The following is a 22,948-nucleotide window of genomic DNA, read 5'->3' as shown; positions in this document are numbered from 1 at the left end:
AAGATTTACTAGCCTTTTGCAAAAACACCAAGTGAGACTACTCAGTTGCATTTGCAACGAACCACAGTTACTCCTGTCTCTTATAGAAAGGTGGCTTTTAGCTTTAGAGACACAACAGGTAATTTAAATCTCAGCTGCAGATTTTCAGTGAGGCTAATTCCTCCAATAGAGAAGGGATAGAATATATATGGTTCAACTCCTAATTGATGTTATTGTTGTGGAAAATGTTGCTTAATATTTAGCAAGGCTGGTTATATTTTATTTTTACAGTTGATAATACTATTTCAGTGCTGAGACTATAGATCTTTGCAGCCACATATTGATTAGATTTCGCTTTAGAAATCCCATACGTTGCTAACAAAGATATTCAGCGAGGAGAGGAATGGCCAGTTTCTCAACTTTTAAGATCTTTGTCTAAGGTTGTAACTTTTCATCAGTGTCCTCAGAGACTCTTCAGAAGGTTTCGTGGGTCATCAGAGGTTCTTGTACCTCTGACTTCAGTAGCAGATCTGTTAGCTGTTAGAATATTTAAGACAAATATTTAAAAATTTATAGTTGGAAAGCACCTGCCTTGGCATGACACATTCCAACCATTTTGCCCATTCTTAATCCTCCAAAGTTTCCCAGAGTTCTTTGTAAGCAGTAGCCTGTTTGGAGTTAATGCCCAGCCCTTCTGTTTTTGCATTCATTTTTCTAGCAGTTTTTCTGCCAGATTTTCATGTGATACAGCCTTTGTCCCTTAACAGTAGTGCTTTGTTTGGGATAACAGGCAAGTTTCCCTGGGATGCTCGGCTGGCTAACTGGGTGTTGGTTAATAGATGTCAGGGAAACGTAGAAAAATTGATTGTTTTTGAAGCTGGAATAAGTTAAATTCAGACTTGGGGGATATAATTTCATAACTGACATGACAAAGTAGAGACGACACAATCAAATTCCTGCACTGCAAGTGTTAAACAACTGTGGCGTTCGCCTATTATCTTATTGTCCTCCTTGATCTGTCTATAGGAAAATTCTACTGCAAACCTCACTACTGTTATAGGCTCTCAGGTTATGCCCAGAGGAAGAGACCAGCTGTGGGTCCATTGTCAGGGAAGGTAAGATGTAGTTTTATTTTATTTTAATAAGAGTTGCTTCTTGGTATTAAAAAATGACTTTGAGTTGCTTGCAAGGGGAGGGTCTCACTTATTTTTAAACCTTGCAGAACTGAAGAGACCAGACAAGAATGTGTTGGTAGATGTAAAATTATATTTCTCTGTAGTCAAAATTGAAAATATCATATAGAACCATAAAAATACTCTCCTTTGCATTATTTCCGTCTGTTCAAGTATTTCACAAAAGAGGACTTTTTTTTCAATCAGTTGATTCAAAATCTGCAGTGCTGGCTGTTAATGGGTATGTCCAAATGTTTTGGGCTATCTCTTTCATAAAGGTGAGGCAAAATGGGCCACGGAAAGGATTTATGGAAACTGCAAGCCAAAATATGTGGAAGACCCCAATCCAGAATTTGAGATCAATATGAGATGAAGGAATAAATTAAAACAGTAACATGTTCTTTTTATCTCTGTAGTTGACTTTATATTCTTTCTTTGCATTTAAAACTTTAGATAACATAACATCAAATGGCCAAATCCACATCTTTATAAATCCATGTTTTAGTTTGTTTACATATGTAGTACACACAATATATATAACACACACACACTGTATATTGTGTGGTGTGTGTGTGTGTGTGTGTATCCACCTCTGATTCAAGGGCCGCCCATCTTTTTAGCCTTCTGGAAGGTGACAAAGACTTGGCTGTTTTCCCCAAAATTGGGCTAGAATGGGGTTCATAATAGTGTGATTGGCCTGGCACCTGGTGAAAAGGGCTTGTTATGTTTTTATCTTGTTTTTGTTAGCTGCTATGAGCTGCCTAGGATCACTATGTGAGATAGGCAGTCATGTGCATTATTTAAATAAATAAGGAAATAAGTGATGGTGTTTACCTGTTATCCAGGGAGCATCAGTAATGAAGGGAAGCATGTATTGTATTTAGGGGGTCCAACTTCCAGCTCACGACTGGTTTCACCGCTGACATTTTGCCAGTAGACTTTGCTAACCCATTCACCGTCTGATTCACAAGCTGTTGAGGATTGGCTTTGCCAAGGGATAAGTGAGGGAGGGAGGAGACGGATCAAATGGACTTGTATGTGTTTGTAGGGTGGTGCAGCCTCTAAAAAATAGGTTGCTGTCAAGCTCTTGAGTCCCTCCCCCACCACTGGTATCTTTGGATCAAGCAGCAGCTTACAGTATGATCAGTTTAGTCCTCTGGATATGCTGAAAATCAGTTTATCAGTTCTGAAAAGCTGTCTTTGTTTTGAAGGAATTAAAAGCATTGTAACGAATCAGATTATGATTAAGTAAGATCTCAGCAGTTCACTGTTGCAAACATGCTTAGCTTTTTAAGCAAAACAGGGTCGCTTCTTGTTCATTTGCATTTGCCTCTTCCTTTACCTACATTTAAAGTTGTCTATTTCCTTACCTTTCTTTTCTCCAGGACAACAAAGGGACTGCACAGGACAGCATGGCAGCTGACGGTGCAGGGCGTGCCAATTCCATCTCAGCCTCATCAGAGAAGACTCCAGGTAGCTCTGCTTCCTTGTTTGGCAAGATGATGCGATACTCGCTCTGCATCTTTGACAGAGTTAGGGAGGCAAGCCAGCTGCTGCAGGGCACGGTTTCCTCCATTGGGTACCACGTAGCCCAAAATCCTTTGGACTCCTTTTTCATGTGCCAGCTGGTAGCTTTTGGAGTCCCCTTTCTCTATGTCCAGTCGGAGATCCTTGTGCAGATACTGGGAGAGTTTTTATCAGCACTAGGGTATTAATAACAGCATTGTAACCTTGATTTGTTTGGGGAGAAGCTTGGGGACCAATATGTATATGTGTGTGGGGGGGGGAGAAGAAGCAACGTATCATGCAGTTTTAGAGACAAATCTCTCAAAAACGATCTTTAAGAATATTGTTTTGAATCTGGTTCAGGTAAACACAGACAACCAGTTCAGCATTTCCTTGTGGTGGGTCCAGTTTTTCAAAAGAATTGATCTGTGAAATGGTAACCGATGAATTATTTATGATGTTAGTGTTGCTTGAAATGGCTTGGAATATGGCTTCATTAATTAAATTTCTGTGTTTACCCAAACTCTGACTACTGTATCCCCTGACTCTCACTAATGTGGTATCTGAATAGCAAAACATCAAAACCTCACTGGTAATCCTCCATGATTTCTCTGACAGCTAAGGGGACCCTGTAGCCTTTAACTCTAGTGGATTCTGTGGTTGACAAGCTTTGATGTCCTCTGACTAAATATGGGGGGATTTTCCTCATGGGGTTTCAGGAATGGGCTGTCAAGTCAAAGTGCTATTGAGAGGATTCTACTTGACCTTGAAATTGATCAAGGAAGCATTTTGTACCAAAAACATTCAGGTGGCTAGGCTGTTCTTTTGGACCATTGGTAACCAAACTGGAAGGAAACCAACCTGAAGGAAAATCAGAATGGATTTAGTTCTAGGGGCCTATTTAGTTTTTCACCAATATTTGGAAATGAAGCCAGGATGGTTTGGCCTTTGAATGAATATTTAAAAGACATTAAGACTTTTTTAAATGCATGAAAAATTGTAATTGCATGACTTGAGCCTGAGGCTTTCCGTTAATGTAATTGCTTAGTGGCTGTCACTGAGTGAATCCCTTAAAAAGAATTTAAATCTAGTCGTTCAGGCAAATATTGAAAGGGCAGGTTTAATTTAAATTTGTTATTTGATAGGACAATAGGTAATTTGCAAGTGGAGCAGATTGCATATGAACCAGATTTCTAATAATGCTAGGGAGCCTCTGATTTATTTTTCCTAGTTTAATTTGAGTTAATGCCTGGTGTGGATTCTTCAGAAGCTACTTACCTATTAATTCCTGTTCCCTGCTGGTCAGGAAAGAAGATTGGCATCTCATGATTGTCTGCTAGGTAGAGTGGTTTTTCAGTAGTGAGTGACAAGTATAGGAAATTAATATATGTGCTACACTAAGCAACTAGATAGTGCTTTATATATTTATAGTGTGACTTCAGGGGTCAAATAGCTATTTTGTTAACATGTGTGCTTTTACATGTTTGAATTATAGAGGTAATACTATAAGCATCCTACTGAATTGATTATAGCAATAATTAAAGCATGGATTAATCCTGTGGTTTGTGGTATAAATGCTTTATGACTTGATAGTTAAAAGTTATTTCAAATCATTGCATACCAGCAACGACTCAGAGCTGAAGAAATGTTGAATTTTATCTAGGTCAGACTTGACATCTTTGGATTTTTCAGACCTAGCTTGCTTCCAAAAACAGGTTCTTGCAAAGTCTTGTGCAGATTCTGAATTGCTACCAAGAATAAAGAGAGTAGATTCGTTTAACTGCCAAAGAGAGAAACTGAAATTTTAAAGCAAATTGGCATTTTGAAGTGTGCAAATTATTCCTGATTTGCCAAGAAAAAGTGTCAGAGGGATTACTGATGCATTAGAAATGCTGGACAAACCTCATACCAATCTATGTTTGTGATCAGTTGTCCGTTCCAAGCTCTTGGCCCAGGGCATGAGAGTGGTGTGCTGCTTTTGCTGTTTGCATGTTTCAAGCAAATTAGCATTCAATGTTTGCTTGGTTACTATGGAATTTTAAATCTCTACTCTCCCTTATCTGTTAGCTAACTTGGATAGCAGAGAAGAGAATTTTACTGTATTCAGGCTTGTAGTTTAATAGATAAAATAGGTACGTTCTGTAAGTTGTTAATAGTTTTCCTAGCACACTTTACAGATTGTGTGATTGTCATTAGAATATAATTCTAGATCAAAGATCTCATTCACCGAACTTAAAGAAATACATTTAGTACAGCTATTAAAGCAGGCCACATTTCCTCTTCATGGCTGCTTCTGATTTGCAAAGGCCCCTGAAATCGTTTTCCGTGATCTGCTTTTGATGTTCCTGCTATCTGGAGACATGTTTTGGAAATTGACTGTCAAAGGTTGCAGTCCTCTCTGCTGGTCCAAGAATAATGAAAGTCATAACTGGTGCTTTTTGCACTTGAACTCCGACATACTTATTGCAGTTCTTGTATTAAACCTGTCTTTGTACTATTTTTTTTCCTGGGACTCTTGTGCCAAATAATCACTTTACTTTAACCTCTATGATACAGTTGCTGCTGTTGTCAATTAAAACTGTGTTGGGGGAAGATGAGAGTCCTTGCTTTTCAGTGGTTATCTCCTGTAACAGTTGCTTGTCTTTTGTATTTTTTTTAATTGTTTTACACTGAGTGTTAATTTTTTTAATATGCATCTTTAAATACACAAATGTTATTCATTCTGTTTGTAAAGTGTTCTAAATTATGTCGATTGTCCCAAGTCTAGTTCAAACTTTCCACACTGGTGTCTTCTATCTTCGAGAACAGAGTTCTCAAAAATTGGCAACCTTAAGACTTATGGACTTCAATTCCCAGAATTCCCCAGCCAGCAATTATTCATTTTATTTATTTATTTAGATTTATATACCGCCCTTTCCCGAAGGACTCAGGGCGGTTGAAGGACTTGAAGTCCCCAAGTCTTAAAGTTTCCAAGTTTGGAGATCAGTGTTGTAAAACTGCCAGTCAGTATGGATGAATCATGATCCAGCACATCTGGAGAACATCAGATTGAGGGAAGCATATTTCAGGGGCATGGAACAGTCTCATGGATGTAACGAAACTATGGCAATTTTCTTTTCATGAAAAACCTGAATTGTTACATGCACAATCCAGGATATCTCCCATGATAAAAAAAACCACCACAAGCACATTTACATTATTGTTTTAAACAAATATTCTTGCTTCTGAGACGGAGATTCAGGAGTTCATTCCCTTTGGATTAAGAAGTTAAGATACTGTTCAGGTAATTAATTTTTCTCAGACTGGTGTTCCCAAGGTTAATTAAACCACCACCTCTCGTGTTTCCAAGTACTTCAGTTATTAGTTATTCTGGCTGATGATGATGGAAGGTATAATTCAGTAGTCTGGAAAGCACTAGTAGAGAAGGCTACCCAGCCCACTGGCCAAGATACTTGGGCCACTAGGAAATTAATGTTTACATTCATGGATTAAGATCTGAATATATATTTAATCACATAATGAGTGCAATGTTCTAAGTAGAGATTTCATAAAGCTCCATACAGACTGCATATTGGGGTGGGGGTGGGGTCTCTGCTTCTTGATATTCTTGAATGAGATTTGATTGAATTCCTAATGGTGGTTGGAATAGATTGCTTGAATGGTTGAAAGGATTCTAGTTTTAGCTGTCTATTGTAGAACAAAACTCCACATAATTTTCCAAAATTATCAGAGATGGTTCCTAAACTCACATGGTTTAAACTAATCAAACTTAGTTTCTACAAATTGATTAATCCAGTGCATACACATAGAATTGAGGGTTTCTGTTGAGAGGCAGTTAAGAGTTGTTGATAATTAACTGGCATATATGTTTAATAAATTATTAGATTCACAGTCTGACTGGTGGAAATTAATAATTCAAGTCCTAACCAAGGAGCTAAGAATTACTAAGAGAGCATCTAAGGATAAAGGCAAGCCTAAGCAGGATGGGGTTTGTTTTTTTTTTGCAAAATTGGGATGTTCAGATCTGATAAATTCAATATTTCCACATACCAAGAAAATCCTTTCGGTATCCCTCTTGAGAGCACCAATCAATTATTATCATTAATTTAGCTCACTGCTAAAATTTGATAATGGTATTTTATAGCAACATAGCTGTAATAAGGAATCAATGACACATGTTCCATGCACTATATGCAAAAATAGAGTAAATGATCTTTAAAAATTGTATCCCTTTCTTAAAGCCAAGAGGTCTTGATTTAAAACTAATTTTTTGTTGTTTTTCTTTACTACTCTACATGATTTTTGTGTGCAGATCATTCAGTATACCAAACTTGGGTTTGGTTAATTTAAGCTTTTCACCAAGGAGTAAATGACTGTTTTTGTTACTTAAATCAATTGCCAACTTTAAGCAGAAGATAAAGCTACATATAGTACAATATTGCATTGTCATACAGTACAAATAGACTTCTGTATGTCCTGTGTTGCTGACTTGAAGTTAACCATGCCTAAAACTCAACTTGAAACATTACTTGTCCAGCATCAATTTTTGTATTAGTGATACCAGTTTTTCATTAATGTAGCACCTATTTCACCCAATTGACCATTAAATTAGTAAATATTTGGAATATGCAAAGCACTTTTGCATATCTCAGAAACCCTTTAATCCTTCCTAAAATGTTTCCCTTATATAGCAAATTACTTTGGAAACCCTATATGTCATCAAAATTTATACTGTGAACTCCAAACATACAAGACTTAAGGCAAGGTGTTTTTTATTATTTTCCTCGACAACTGAATAAAATAGCGACAGTCAAACTATTATGTTAGATTAAGTGACATGTCAAAGATAGAAATAAGCCAATCACATCCAAGAGATTTTGGATCATTTGGTATATCAAAGCAGCCATTCAGGGTTTGCTAGTTTGCATCTTATCTGTGTTTGTTTGCAATGAGACCCTAAGTTAGACTTCCATAAACTGTATTTCCTCCAGATGTGTAAGCCTCAGTGCCCAGAATTATCAGCAATAGACATGTTGTCTGGACAGCTTGGAAGTCCTCATATTTAGAGAGCACACAGTATGGAGAAGACTGCCACTGTACAAATAGTACCCTAGAACAATGCCTATTTTACGTAGGCTACACACCTTTAACATAGATGATGCTGTTATATAAAAGTATCATCATGTGATAGTCATTCTATCAAATATATTGCTTAGATACATTAAAGTTTCTGGAATAACATCTTATGGATTTATTTCTAGATGGTTTAGACCACTGTTTCCTAATTTCTGCAACTTTTAAGATGGGTGGACTTCAGCTCCCAGAATTTCCCCAGCCATCACATGCTAGCCAGAGGGATTCTGGGAGCTGAAGTCCACTCATCTTAAAGTTGCAGAGGTTAAGAAACACTGGCTTAGACACAGCTGTTGCAATGTATGAAACTGCCATTAGACTAATGTTTATAAACAGCCTTGCTCTTCAGGAGGGATAATTATTACACTGTATATGGGGGAACTATAGGTAGGGTCTCTCTCTTTTAAAACAGAGTCTTTCAGAACTTGACTTAGAATTGTCTTGTTCTGGGTTCCCATCACATCAATGTTCTTACTCAGTTTTTAAAGCACAACAAAATCACCCTACCATACAATACATAAAGGTAAAATAATGAATACGGAATGCCAAAGAAACTATAGCAAAAGGACAGGGATAAAAATGGGGTCTTCTGCATTTTTACAATGTAAGAAACACTTCTGGAAGTGCTACAAAGCCATAGGATACTGGAACTCCAGCATAAATTGCAGTGGAGAACATTTTTTGCTGGGGAAATGAGTTTTTCCCCCTCTCCCTTTCATCTCTTTTTCAACCTTACAATGACTTGCTTTATTTGTATGTAAATGCATTTCTTGAAAGATATGGGTTATTCTGGACATTCTCATAAACACTATGCAATACTGCTTGTGTATTGATGTTAAAATACTTTGAATCTTGGAAAAGAACAATAGTTTATCTCTTTTTGACTCCGAGGTACTTTTATTTAAACCACTCATTTTTTGAAATGAAACTTTACCAACGTCAGCCTACTTGAGATTTAGATGGGGGGGGGGGCTCAGGGAGGAAAGGGGAATGTACTCCAAAAAGCTTGATATTTAAAACTGCAGATGTTGCACCTTACTTTTAGCTTTTGCTTTTTGCACATATTGTGGGGGTGATGGTGCATATGCATGTTTACATTATGTAATTTTGGATCTCTTCCTACTGTGAAACCAAATTATGTTTTTGTGCATTTAAAAAAAGGAAATAAATTCCAAGCAATATTCAATATTTTCTGAGTGTTTATTTGCTATTCTATTGTTTATCTTGTGTGACTTCAGCTTGGAATGGTTGGAAATGAAAACCAGTTAGGAGGTTCTGCAGCTGGCCCACAACAATGAAATTAAGGTCACCCTGGCGCTAAAATAAATACTCATTATAGCAAATCTGAGAGAACTAAGGTTTGCTTGACACAATTCCAATGCTTGTATTTCCAATTTCTGATTCTAGACAGAGGTGGGGAACGATGGCCCTTTTATGACTTGTGACTGGCTCAGGAATTCTGGGAGTTGAAGTCCATAAGTCTTAAAATGGCCATTGTTCCCCACCCCGGTTCTACAGTATGCATAGAATCCCAATAGGGTACCTTAAAGTAATGGAACATATACATCTGTGCGTAAAGCAGAAAGCTGTGCATGAACTGTGACTTCATGTCTTTCATCTTACTTCTGCTTATTAACTTTTGCTTTACTTTTTATTGGTTTTTAATTCTAGGTTCATTGCCCAGTCATAGCTGCAAACTGGGCACTTACATAAATGGAGTGACTGATTAAATAAATAACTCTGCACATGTCTTGTCTCTGATTCTTAGTAGGCAAACTAAATTGTAGAACAGTATATGAAATACCAATAAAGGGGAATATTTGTAGCTCAGGATTGAAATGAGGGGTCCTTGGTGCTCTCTGAGCTTGGTTGTTTTCTTGCAGACATTTCATTATCTACGCTAGGTAACTTCATCAGTACTGATGACGTTACCTAATTTGGATAATGAAATGTTTGCAAGAAAGCAGCCAAGCTCAGAGAGCATCAAGGATCCATCAGTAAACCAAATAATCAAGAAATCAAGCAAGAGAACAAAAATGAAGAAACCCATGCTGTTTACTCCCCAGTGGGTTGAGGTGGTATTTTTATATTAAGAATACTGTACATAACTTAAATACCCACAGATTCTGTTGGTTGACTACTGAATAAATGAAACTAAAATTTTAACCTCCAGTATTTTGCCTATTAGGGACACGGTGGCTCAGTGGGTTAGGACGCTGAGCTTGTCAATCAGAAGGTCGGCAGTTTGGCGGGTCGAATCCCGAGTGCCGCGTAACAGAGTGAGCGCCTGTTACTCGTCCCAGCTTCTGCCAACCTAGCAGTTCGAAAGCACATAAAAATGCAAGTAGAAAAATAGGGACCACTACGGTGGGAAGGTAACAGCGTTCCGTGCGCCTTTGGCATCTAGTCATGCCAGCCACATGACCATGGAGACGTCCTTGGACAAGCGCTGGCTCTTCGGCTTTGAAACGGAGATGAGCACCGGCCCCTAGAGTCGGAAACGACTAGCACACATGTGAGGGGGAACCTTTACCTTTATTTTGCCTATTAGGCTATAATCACTGAAGTTGTTTCCCACTTTGTTGTAGAATACTGATGTTATGTTCCTCATAGTGGCAGCACTTTCTGCCACTAAGAAAATGTGGGTGAATTACCGTATGTCAAGAATGAGGAATGAAGTGTCTGAACTCTGGAAGACATTGTTATATACCTAAATATTTTGGGTCACTTAACTCATGATGCAGTAAGAAAATGTCATAGCTCCTAAACGCCTAGTTTTCCCTCTGAGTTCCAGACAATTAAATAAAAGCACTGTAAAGAAATCTGTCCCTTTTCTGAGAAATATTTCTCATTGTTTAAAGTGAGAGCGATAGACGCATTTGAGAAGTCTTCTCCTAAATCCTCTTTGGTCTCCAGTAGGGCTGAGTCATAACACACATGGGGTGAAGGTAAATTACAGTAGTGCATATAAAATCACAGTTAGGATAAATGGCATTCTGGGAGCAAATGCTACAAAATGCAGCGGGAAATCTTCTTTCTCTGCTACATTTAACAGTTTGAGGAACATTTTATATATTTATATATAAGTAATTCTACTTGGAAGATAACATTCCTGGCACCTGACGTGATTTGTACTCTATTTGTAGTTGCAGTTTTATTAAAAGAGTTCTGAATTCTTTCTTGTAAACCAAATGTGCAGACAGAAATGTTCTAAGCTTGTTCATCTGTCGTATTTTTTTTTCCATATGAAGAATGAGTGGGCTGTTTAATCCTGAAGATTATAAATTCCACTTCAAGAGAAAAAACAGTATTAGTCTCTTTGAAAAACCAATCAGGCAAGTTCTTCAAGAATTATACTCTGGGGAAGGAAGGGACTACTATAAATCAATTTATAACGACCCTTGTTTTGGATGCTGAAAAGAACAGTAGCAATTACAAGAGCTTTGGGGGCATTAACCAGCCTCATGGCTGTGTGTTCCTCTGGGAGTCCCAAGCTAGATGGCAAGGCCAGGTCTTTCAAAAGGCCTGGAGACTGGGGGTCCACCTCACCTCAGGGGGGGGGAGAATATTCCAAAGTCAGGGGCAACAGCAGACAATGCTCTCTTCCTGGGGCCCGCTATTCGAAATTTTTTAACTGATAGGCTCTGCCACATACCTTCCCTGTCTGACTGGGTGGACATGCTGATGTGATGGGACAAAGATGGTTCCATAGGTAATCTGATCCCATGTCATTAGGGCTTTAAATGTCATAAATTAATACCTACAATTAAACCTAGAAGCAGGCCGGCACCCAATTTACTGTTCTTCAGGGACCCAAGTTAGCTTGTGTGGCTGCATTTTGTACCAGTTGAAGCTTCCAGATGCTTTTCAACGGTAGTTCCATGAAGAGGGCCAGTTACTTGTTGGTAGACAAAGTCACCAATACAGCTATATGCGACTCTTTAGCAGAACTGAAAAGCACATATGGCTGTAAGCACTGAGTGACTTCCCCACAACACAGATACTCATGCTTTTCATTTCTTCTGTTAATCTTTTCAAGACAATGTCTTCAATAAGAAAAGAACTCGACTAGCACAGCCTGCTAGAACTAAATGTGAGGTGCTAAAAAACGTTTAACTGATTTGAAACAATGGAAGGTTTTGAGATCTGCAATCATATTTTTTTTTCAATATCTCTTTCCTCCTACTTCTTCTGAGATATGGTGCCTCCTAGTTCAATTGTATCTGAATTGATGCAGTGTGAATATTTTAACTCATTTCAAAATAATACTGCTTGCATAACAGATCAGCATTTTCAGACTTATGAGATCTTCTAATTCTTTTACTGTATCGCTGCAAGTTTTTGCAGTCTTGTTCTTATCATAAATAAATAGAATTTTTAAAACTCTTCTTTTGTATCCTTTCCTCTCTGAGTCTTTTGAAAAAAATCTAGTTGTGAGAGCCACACTTCAAGGACTGTGAAAGAACAGTCTAAACCAGTTTTTCTCCGACTTGGGGACTCTTAAGATGTTTCACGTCTTACATCAAAGCCCTCTGTGAAATAGTATAGATTCTTTCTAGATGGCAGAGACCACAGTTTCTCAAGCTCTGTTTCTTTAAGATGTAGGGACTTCAGCTCCCAGAATTCCCCAGACAGCGTGCATGAACTGTGGTCCAAACATCTCAAACACCCAAGGTTGAGAAATACTGCTCTAAATATATAACATCCCCAGACAGCGTGCATGAACTGTGGTCCAAACATCTCAAACACCCAAGGTTGAGAAATACTGCTCTAAATATATAACATAAATGAGGTACTGATCTTCAACAATTATGATGCATCGCTGCTGCTGCTCCATTTGGGTTTGCTTCTTCGTTTGCTTTTTAAAACATTTCCTTGGCTTCTTCTTGTGCTGAAGTCATATAATGTTTGAAAACCCAACATGACATTTTTATTCCTTCTTTAGTGAACTTTGAAAAAAATCTTGAAACTTGTGCAGGGCACACCATGTGAATTGATTGTAAAATTACCAGTCAGGTTAGTAATTTTTAAATCTATCATGTTCCAGGAGGAGTTGAGGTTGCAGACACAACAAACATCAAATATTTATTTAACATTGCCAACCAAATAAAATAAACAGCAATAAAACTGTAAGAGTAGTTTTAGTTTGCAAATTCTAACATTGATAAGTTATCAGATACTCAAGCTAAGAACAACCAAAAGGAAAAACTTGGAAAAGAGACTATATAAGGCATGGAGGGTAGGTTAAAAAGCCTGCATTGATCCACCTCTTTAATTAATCCATCTGCTTTGATAAAAAGTACAGATGATAGCTCTGTAGCTTGTTAATATTTTTCCTACCCAGCCTTACTTGAGATGCTGGGAATTTAAACCGATATCTGTATAAAGTATCTGCTCTACAGACTATCTGTAGGCCCTTCTCAGATGGCAATTTGGTTCATATGATGTCTTGATGATTTATGCTTTAAAATAATCAGCATTTTTAAATAGCCCCCCCCCCCAATAACAAATAGTGAGGTTGACTCAGTATTGCAACAAAAAGACAACTAAAGTGTACCAAAATATTAGCTTAGTAAAATCCGGTATATCAACATACAGGAGAGCCAAGATAGCACTTAATTTTGTTGGGAGTTACACAATGACAATAAAAATTATTCTATTCTATTCTATTCTGTTCTGTTCTGTTCTGTTCTGTTCTGTTCTGTTCTATTCTTTAATGTCTTGGTTAAAGGCACCGTGTTAGCAACCAGGAGACTGTAAGTCTAAGCACATTGGTTTGTGATTAAATTGTACACCGCCCTGAGTCTTCGGAGAAGGGTGGGATATAAATGGGATTATATAAATTCTAGTCCAGCTGAGTGACTTTGAGCTAGTTCTTCTCTCTTAGCCATAAGAAGAAGAAAGCAATGGCAAACCACTTCTGAAAAGATTTCCAGAACTCGTCCAGGCGGTTGCAAGGAGTCGAAGGCACACATAAACACAGAGACAGACACATACACACATACACACACTTATATACATAAACTCCACCAAATCCAATAACCTGTTTCAAAATGAAACATATTTGAATAACAAATGAGATAACAATTATAAATGTGTTTCTTGAATATGACAAGTTCTGGAGCTTCCTGGAGCTTGTTGGAACAAACCCTAAGGCATTATGTGACTTAACTATCCAAGATATCTTAACATTGCCAAAAGCTCTACAAGAAACTGAAAGTCATTTGGCCAAGCTAGAACGCCTCCAATACTATTGTCATTTTACTGGGGGGGGGGGGGGGGGAACCAGCCGAGCCACCCAAAGTAATTTTTCTGTTAATGATGAAGTTACAAAAATAATTGACTTTGAATGGAGGAAGTTTATGGTTTTGTATTGGGGAAAAAATCAGAAAATGAAATGAATGAATTTCTATATAAAATGATTATACCTCTATTGCTTTACTGCGTTAACATCAACAAGGCAATTCCTTTATTAGGAAACACTCAGAAAAATTACATATATTACAGTGTTTGTACTTATCCAACTCTGGCTGATTTTGAAAAAGCTAGGCATGACTGTAGTTGGTTACTGAGGCTGTAAGCTAGACTGGAAAGTTGAAATAGAAGAAGGTAATGACAAACTGTTTTCATATTTAATCAAGAATTAATAATAATAATTTGAAGTTAAGAAAGTTTCCAGGAATATTTCCTTAATGGTTACATCCAAGATGTCTAACCTTGCCAACTTTAAGACCTGAGGACTTCAACCAGAAGGAGAACTAAGGAGAAACTTCCTGACAGAACAATTAACCAGTGGAAAAACCTGCCTCCAGAAGCTGTGAATGCTCCAACACTGGAGGTTTTTAAGAAGAGACTGGCCAGCCATTTGTCTGAAATGGTATAGGGTTTCCTGCCTGAGCAGGGGGTTGGACTAGATGACCTCCAAGGTCCCTTCCAACTACTTCTTCTTCTTCTTCTTCTTCTTCTTCTTCTTCTTCTTCTTCTTCTTCTTCTTCTTCTTCTTCTTCTTCTTCTTCTTCTTCTTCTTTTCTTCTTCTTCTTCTTCTACTTCTTCTTCTTCTTCTTCTTCTTATTATTATTATTATTATTATTATTATTATTATTATTATTATTATTATTATCATCTCTTAGAATTCCCCAGCCAGTCATAGTGGCTGGGGGATTCTGGGAGTTGAAGTCCTCAGGTCTTATAGTTCCCAAAGTTTGGGTACCCCTGGACTATATGAACAGAGATGTGTTTGGACCCCAAACCCAGCAGTTGAGCTAAAGAAAACCACTTTCTGCTCATACTCTTAAGACTAAAAATCCCTATGACTAAAGAACTTCAGCAGCTGGTACCTTTCAGAGAATTGCCAGCACAACCTTCGCTTCCATTATTGATTGCATCGTGGAATGGCCCTTCTTTTTGGCCATTAGTGCCTTCCCAGTCCCCCTGCCTTCCCAAGATATGTTCCAGTTGGAGAGTAGTTTAATATGATAAACACCTTAGCTAGCCTACTCTATCCATAGTACAATCCCTCATGGATTATTGGTGTTTGAATTTAAAGAAGTGTTCTTCTAAGGCAGGGGTGTCAAACTCAATTTCATTGAGGGCCGCATCAGCATTGCGGTTGCCCTCAGGGGACCGGGTGGGTGTGGCCAGGGTGGGCGTGGCCTACTGGGTGGGCGTGGCTAGAGTGCATATGGCCTACTGGGTGGGCATGGCCAGCTCTACATGGTTCGCATCAAGGGTGCCTATGGGGGCCCGGGCAGGAGTGGGACAGATCTGGGGGTCTCTGGCAGAAGGAGGGTCTCTGGGCCAGGGCCAAGGCAGTGGGGACCTGCCTTGTTTCCAGGATGGCTTTGTGGGCTGCATGAAACCACTTCACGGGCCGGATCTGGCCCCCGGGCCTTGTGTTTGACATGTCTGTTCTAAGGTAAACCAGTCTCTCAGATCAATTAGAGGAAAAAATCCTTACGGCTCCACAAGCGTACACATGCCAGTCGACACTGAAATCCCTACCAGTTTCCAAATCAACCTAATCCAGACTTCCCCTTCTTCTTGCTCTTTTCCCCAACTTGATTATTTGTGAATCTTCAATGTGACTCAAGATCTCTGTTATATGGCAGAATAGTGTCTTCACTTCTAGGGACTCCAGGATGCCATTTTGCATCCTCAGTCTTATTTCATACTTTTCAGAGGCTGATAATGGACAAAAGGAACTCATCTGTATCTTCATGTTTTCATTTCCATATTTCAAAATTATTATGAAATGAACAAGATGATATCCAGTGGCTATACTCCCGGCAATACATATTCAAAGACCCTACAGTATGGAATGTTATCTGCCCAGGTTTAGCGTCTTGGTCTAGAATTCTTAAACTCATAAATTGGAACGATCTCCCAGCTCACTTCAAGAATTCAAATTAAAAACCTCTGTTTAAATACTTCCAATGAAGGAGATATACCAATCCGTTCCATTATTGTCAACCTTGTGAGCTAATCCAAAACATGCCTAGATGAACTATTACTACTCTATTGTCAAGTTACATTAACAGAATTTTGCAAGTCTGAAAGTACCTTCCTTCTCCGTCACCTATACAGCCCAAGAAATTCGGGAGGGTCCCTCATGCCCACATTCCTTCTGACCTAAGCTGTCTCTTATTTGACCCTTCTTCTGGATGCAGCTCTTTCCTCTGTCTCCCAAGGTCAGCCCCACATCTCACTGCAATTGTTGAACTACAGTACTCTTACATCAGGAAGTTTCTTCTAACATTTCACTGGAATCCATCTTCCTGTAACTTTTTCCAGCGATAGAAAATAAGCTTTGCCTTCTTTTAGGTATTTGGACAAAGCTGTCATCCCTCTCTCGATTTTTCTTCTTCTCAAGACTAGCACTGTTAATTCCTTCAATCTTTTCATAGGTCTTAGTTTCTAGTTCTGTTGCTCCTTTTTGAACCCGCTCTCGATTCATTGATTTCTTAGGTTGATTTGTACTCTGTACTAAACAGAGTCCAAGATGAGGTCCCATGAAGACCCAAATGAAGTGAATTCATGACTTCCTGTGATTTACAAACTTCCTTCTGTTGATAACAGCCTAAAGTGGCATGCCACACTGCTTCACAGTGCGATCTCGTATTCGATTTGTAATTGAATACAGTTCCAAGATTCCCATATGCTCCCCATCCCTCCACAAAGGCACATTCATACTATAGCTAGTAATGCTGAACCACGTAACATCTATTCTGTACTTTTACATTGGCTACTATAGGTAGGAGTCTTACTGACTCACAAAACGCATGCCATGATGGAATTGGAAAGCAGAATAGGAGAGATCTTTGGGCACATTGAAGACCTAAGAATTAATTAGGCAATTAGATAATTTTGAAAGTGAGTAATGTAACAGCGTTGAACTTTCTTGGAAACTTATAGTCACTGTTTCCAGTATTCCACCAGGTTTATCAAGTGAATGCAGAATTTAAAGTAATAGATTGCAAATACTTGCCTGCTGTACAGATGGAGTAAGATAAGAAAAATCTATGCAAAATATTCATGCTGCTCCTCAGTTCCTCTCACAAACATGTGGTATTCTTGTACACTAACATTCCTTTACTTGTAGATTGCCATTTTTTCCCTTAGTTGGGCTTTGACTACGTGACTTTTGAAATAAAGTTTTGTTGATATGCATGGAATTTAGAAATGTTTTATGGATGCCTTTGCCAAATATACTTATCTATATAACTTCAGTTATATACATGAGCATTAATTTTGCTGAAGGGTGCTCAAAATTACAATTCTTGACATATCTCAGGCTTTTAATTATTCTAACTAATAACAGTAGACATGTACTACGGATTCAAGTGCCTGTTATTGATAACTTTGTCAGTGGCCCAGGTTCAAGGAATTATATTTGACACTGGTTAGAGATAATGATAAAAGGAAGATAATATAGCTGGAATTTGTGATTTAAAATATACAAAACTGCATGAGACAGTGAAATCATGGGCACTCCATGCTGAATAGAAATCTTGGGAATATTTAAGACTTAATGGCTTATATTTATTATAATACAAGCATGATACAGATTATCAGGAACCAGTTGCCTGATAAACTGCATATTTTGAGTTGATGAGCAATAGATTGATAAATAGACATATGGTACAAATACTGCAGAGGAAGAATATTCTGTACATTGGCTGTCTGCTTTGGTTTGTAGTAGGCTTTGGGTATTAACAACTGGGAATTAAAAAGACTGAGCAAAATGCTATTCTAATTCTGACCAGTGCAATTGTCTAGTAAAAACAGAGTAATCTAGTCCCTTCCTCTTCCCCTTTCCCTTCCCTTCCCACCCAACATCTAACACTATCCAGTAGCAGTTTGAGCAAAGACTGATATTAGAGAACCAGTGATTATTTTTCATGGTCTCTCTGTATCACACTAATGGGTTTGCATTCATGCAGGGGTTCATTCTGAAACTTTTTTTAATTGGTCTGAAAGGTGACAGCTCTCTTCCTTCAACTATCAATGGAAGAGTAATCTGCCAAAACTGTTTCAGTTCCTCTTTGTCCTGGCCATTTTGGCGACCTTGTGAGGACCATTCTCTATATTGTGACTTCAGCATACATGTTTCCTCTTTCTTTAAAAAAAATGCACTTGTAGTTCACAGTTTTTCAATACCTTCCAGCCTTAGCCCTTCCAGATCTATACCTTTGAAACTGTTTTTCTAAACTGTGAATTACCCAACTCACGGACAGCCAAAGCTCTTTTTTCATCCTTGAGAAGACCAAAGGGGTCAAATTTGGTGGAGCCTTGGTGGAGCAGTGGGCTAATGCCTCCTTAAGTAACACCAGCTGCCTGCAATTAGTGCAGGTTCGAGTCCCACCAGGCTCAAGGTTGACTCAGCCTTCCATCCTTCCGAGGTAGGTAAAATGAGGACCCAGATTGTTGGGGGCAATTAAGCTGACTTTGTAATAATGCCGCTTGGGGGATGTATGAAAGCCCTAATAAGCAGGCATATACATAGAATGAAGGCTACTGCTAAGCTTGTAAGCCGCCCTGAGTCTTCGGAGAAGGGCGGGATATAAATGGAATTAAAATAAAATAAAAATAAATAAAAATAAATTTTGACCTTAGTGTTAGAATTTTGTACCCAGACATACAAACAAGGGAGGGGCCTTTTCCTTTCCATACCTCCTTTTGGGAGCAGGCCCTTAAGAGTACTATCTACTTTGGGTGGGTGGGTAGGAGTTACAAGGCTCCAGACCTTTCCATTTTGATTTCCTACCAACTTCAAATATAAAGGTAAAGGTAAAGGTTCCCCCGCACATGCATGCTAGTCGTTTCCAACTCTAGGGGCCAGTGCTCATCTCCGTTTCAAAGCCGAAGAGCCAGCGCTTGTCCAAGGACGTCTCCATGGTCATGTGGCTGGCATGACTAGACGCCAAAGGCGCACGGAACGCTGTTACCTTCCCACCGTAGTGGTCCCTATTTTTCTACTTGCATTTTTACATGCTTTCGAACTGCTAGGTCGGCAGAAGCTGGGACAAGTAACAGGCGCTCTCTCTGTTACGCGGCACTTGGGATTCAACCCGCCAAACTGCTGACCTTCTGATTGACAAGCTCAGCATCCTAACCCACTGAGCCACCACGTCCCTTCTTACTTCAAATATAGGGATGTCCCCCCCAAAAAATTAAATCCAAGCCAATTTCTCTTTCAGGTCCTTCCAAACTTGCCTGAGACCGAATTCCTGCTGATTTTAAGAAAGATTGCCAATACTGAAATCATATTATGGGGTCATGAGTCTTTGCCTAATTTCCTGGTGGATATTCTCTAAATCTTGTATTTTTCCTTCAAAATATTGTTAAAAACTGAAGGAAACTTTCCATTTTGTGCTGCTATAAAGCAAAATGGAGTAGATTTTTGCCTTTCTACTTACTAGGAACAGACTGGTTCTTTGTCAGCAAAGATGCCTTTTCATTTTCTGTTAAGTGTTAAATACAGACCCCATTAAGCTTTTGGAATTTATTTTTGCAGCAATTTCAGTTTTTCATTCTACTATATAAATACTACTAATATTTCATCATTTTTCTTTTCTTCTGTAGTTAAACAATTTAGATTTAGCTTCCATAGCTTGCTTCCTCCTTTTACCACAGTGGGCCCCTTCTTGGAGTCTTTCCATGGTCCTTGCTCAATTATCGTCCAAAATATTTGAGGATCTTCTGCGCCTTATATCTTCTCACTATGAAAACTGTCTTTCTGCCTGCCATACAAGTAAACAGTTGTCAGCTCTTCATAACTTTGCATAAACACAAGATTATCGTCGGTGATAGGAGAATCCTTTCTTTAAATTTTCTCTACTTCTCAAATGTCATAGGTTTTAGTGGCCTGATGTTTGTTTGTTTGTTTTCATAATCCTAGTACCCCCATCTTACACTGTCTTTGTGTCTGACATATTTTGGGACTGCTTTCAGCTAGGAATAAGACTAGGAGTAAACCTTCCATGCAATGACCTCTCTGTCTAAGCATGACATTTTTTGTACTCGATCACTGAGTTGAATTAGCTCACTTTTTGCATTTAATGGTTTAGCTCAGGGGTCGGCAACCTGAAACAGTGAAAGAGCCACTCGGAACCAGTTCCCTCACAAAAGGAAAAACTGGGAGCCGCAAAAAATGGATTCGCATGTGCGCGCATGCGTAAAACAAGAAGCTTGACAGAACAGTGGAACATAAGGCGAGACATGCAGCCTCCCTGCCTCCTCCACTCTCATTCACTCGCCTTTGCTTGGAAAAGCTTCTCTCTCACTCTCATTCACTCATGTTTTGTTTGCAAAAGCTTCTCTCTCGCTCTCTCATTCCCTCACTTTTGCTCTAAAAAGCCTCTTTCACGCTCTCATTCGCTCACACTTTGCTCAGAAATGTTTCTCTCTCGCTCTCATTCACTCACCAACTCAAAAGGCCAGCCGCGGCGCCTCCATTGACTTTCAATTAAAACCACTCCCGCTACTGCTGCTACTGCTAACTTTTTCACTTGCTGCTTGGTTCCGATGAAACCGGAGAATCCCCGGATGCCACTGCTGGGGGTGGAGGAGGCTGCCCAGGTTCAGCCGTAGCGGAAGCCAACGACAGTAACGGTGGAGGCGGCAGCAAGACAGACACTGGAGGTCTGCCTCATCTCCATCAGCCTCTGCCTCCCCCGCAGAAACAAATCCCCGTGCCGGCCCCCATGGCAGCAGTGAGCCCCAAGGAGCGGGCAATCACTCCGCCGGTGGCAGCTGCTGTTGGGGCAGCCTAGTGCACTCGCCGAGACGCTGGAACGTCTTTGGCGGCAGGAGTAGCAACGCCTGCCTGTCGGGTGGAAAAAACAGGTTGGTAGTGGTGGCAGCGGCGGCTGCTCTTGAGGCAGCTTAGTGCCGTTGCCGAGATATGGAAGTGCTCCAGACCCGTGCTCCGCGGCTTTGACGGCAGGAGTAGCAACGCCTGCCTGCCATTATCCCTTTCTTCCAACACCACCTTCCCCCCGGTCGTTTCTCCCGAGTCACCAACCTTCACAGCTCCCTGCCGCTAGCAAGAACCATCATTTTGAGTTTTTTACTCTTCTTTTTCCAGGCTAAGGGAGTGCCAGCCCTGCTGATGTAGGAGAAGCGAAGCAGGGGCCCTGCTGGCTCTCCAGAATAGAGGGGCCGCTTCCTAATAAATGCGGCTGATCAGTCTTAGTTTCTTCTGCAAGGAATGGTTGGGGAAGGGGTGCATTTGCTTCACCCTTTCCTCCCCCAAAAGGTTCCCTGTTTGGAAGGAGGAACGTGAAAGGGGTGGCTTTTGGTTTCTTTCCTTCTAACGGACAGAGTGGTGCCCATGGGTATTAGGGAGGGTGCAGATTGGGAAGGGGGATTGCGTCTTTCCTCATCCAGCAAAACTGGTAAGAGAAAGCTTGTGGGCTGACCAACTAAGCTGCTAAATCCCCTCTTTGTAGCGGACCCTCCTCACTGGGAAGAAACCTTGGCAATGAACAGTTTTGGAAGCGCACGCGCATGTACACACACACACACACACACACACACACAGAACTCTCCCTCCCCGGCACGCCCCATCTGACCGACCCACTCACCTTTCCAGCAGTCCTCCTGTCTCTTCCTCCGCTGCCGCCATGTGCAGTCCCAGGAAGAAAAGAGGTTTGTGGACAGTCCCACAAACAGCTTGTGGGAAGTCCCACAAACAAAAGAACTTCAACCAATCAATTCAAGCTTCGCAAGTTTTTTTTCCATGAGAAGTTTGAATTGATTGGTTGAACTTTTTTAGTCCCGCTTTTTTTTTTTTTGGACTGCACATGGCAGAGGACTGGGACAGATGATGGTCATGGTCATTTCTTCAGTGCAACTGCAGCTTCTGGAGCATCATCCAGAGGAATACCCTCGTCCACCTCTGTGAAATATCATTAGCTTGATGTTGACTCAATGGATGCTTCTTTCTACTGGCTGTCCTTTGTTCATTTTTAGAACGACATAATTTATGTCCTCAAATAAGCTCTTTATTCTTCAATTAACTGCAACTGAAATTGTTTGCTTGGTCACTTGACTCTTCTTACAACTATCCTGCCTTACTCTCCCTGGTAGTTCTTTCCACACAGGAGGCGCTGAGGTAGCTGGAGAATCATGGCTGTAAATGTGGCCCAGTTTCTCAGTACCCAAAGTTTAGTCATAGGATGGGGGTGGGGGGTGGGGGCTGACTGTTGGAACTTCAAATCTGCTCCCTTGTGATCATCTAATATTTGCAGCCCAGATCTGGAAGCACTAAAGCTGATACAATCTTCTGGCATTCCATTCTGAGCCATTGCTGTTACTGCTTCTTCCTGAGAATGGCTAGTGTCATGGTGGCGAGCCTATGGCACACGTGCCACAGGTGGCACGCAGAGCCCTCTCTGTGGGCACGCGCACCATTGCCCCAGTCCTAGGCCTTCAGCTGGGTTTTATAAAACTTTTGCTTTAGGCCTCCACTGCCATGTGCACACACACACAAAAAGGTTCAATCAATCAATCAATCAATCAATTTCAACTTCTCGCGAGAAAAAAAAGATCTCGCAAAGTTGGAATTGATTGATTGAACTTTTTAGTCCCACCCAGTCTGCCATTACCACCACAGCCATGCCCACACAATTGGCCATGCCCACCCAATTGGCCACAC

At 40.0% G+C, this 22,948-nt stretch overlaps 1 protein-coding gene across 1 annotated transcript in view; it reads left to right on the top strand.

Annotated features, from left to right (window-relative positions):
• Positions 1-22,948, top strand: part of MICAL3 (microtubule associated monooxygenase, calponin and LIM domain containing 3) — a 203,546-nt gene that overhangs the window by 120,191 nt on the left and 60,407 nt on the right. Inside the window, exons 24-25 of the mRNA XM_081331790.1 lie at positions 1,006-1,094; positions 2,537-2,624. Of these exons, the coding sequence (XP_081187916.1) occupies positions 1,006-1,094; positions 2,537-2,624 (177 nt within the window). The remainder of the gene's footprint in view (positions 1-1,005; positions 1,095-2,536; positions 2,625-22,948) is intronic.

This window comes from Vipera berus (assembly GCF_964194415.1).
Source record: "Vipera berus genome assembly, chromosome: 6".
Classification (NCBI taxonomy): domain Eukaryota; kingdom Metazoa; phylum Chordata; class Lepidosauria; order Squamata; family Viperidae; genus Vipera; species Vipera berus.
Note: the sequence above shows the minus strand (reverse complement) of the source record. Positions and strands in the feature narration are given on the sequence as shown.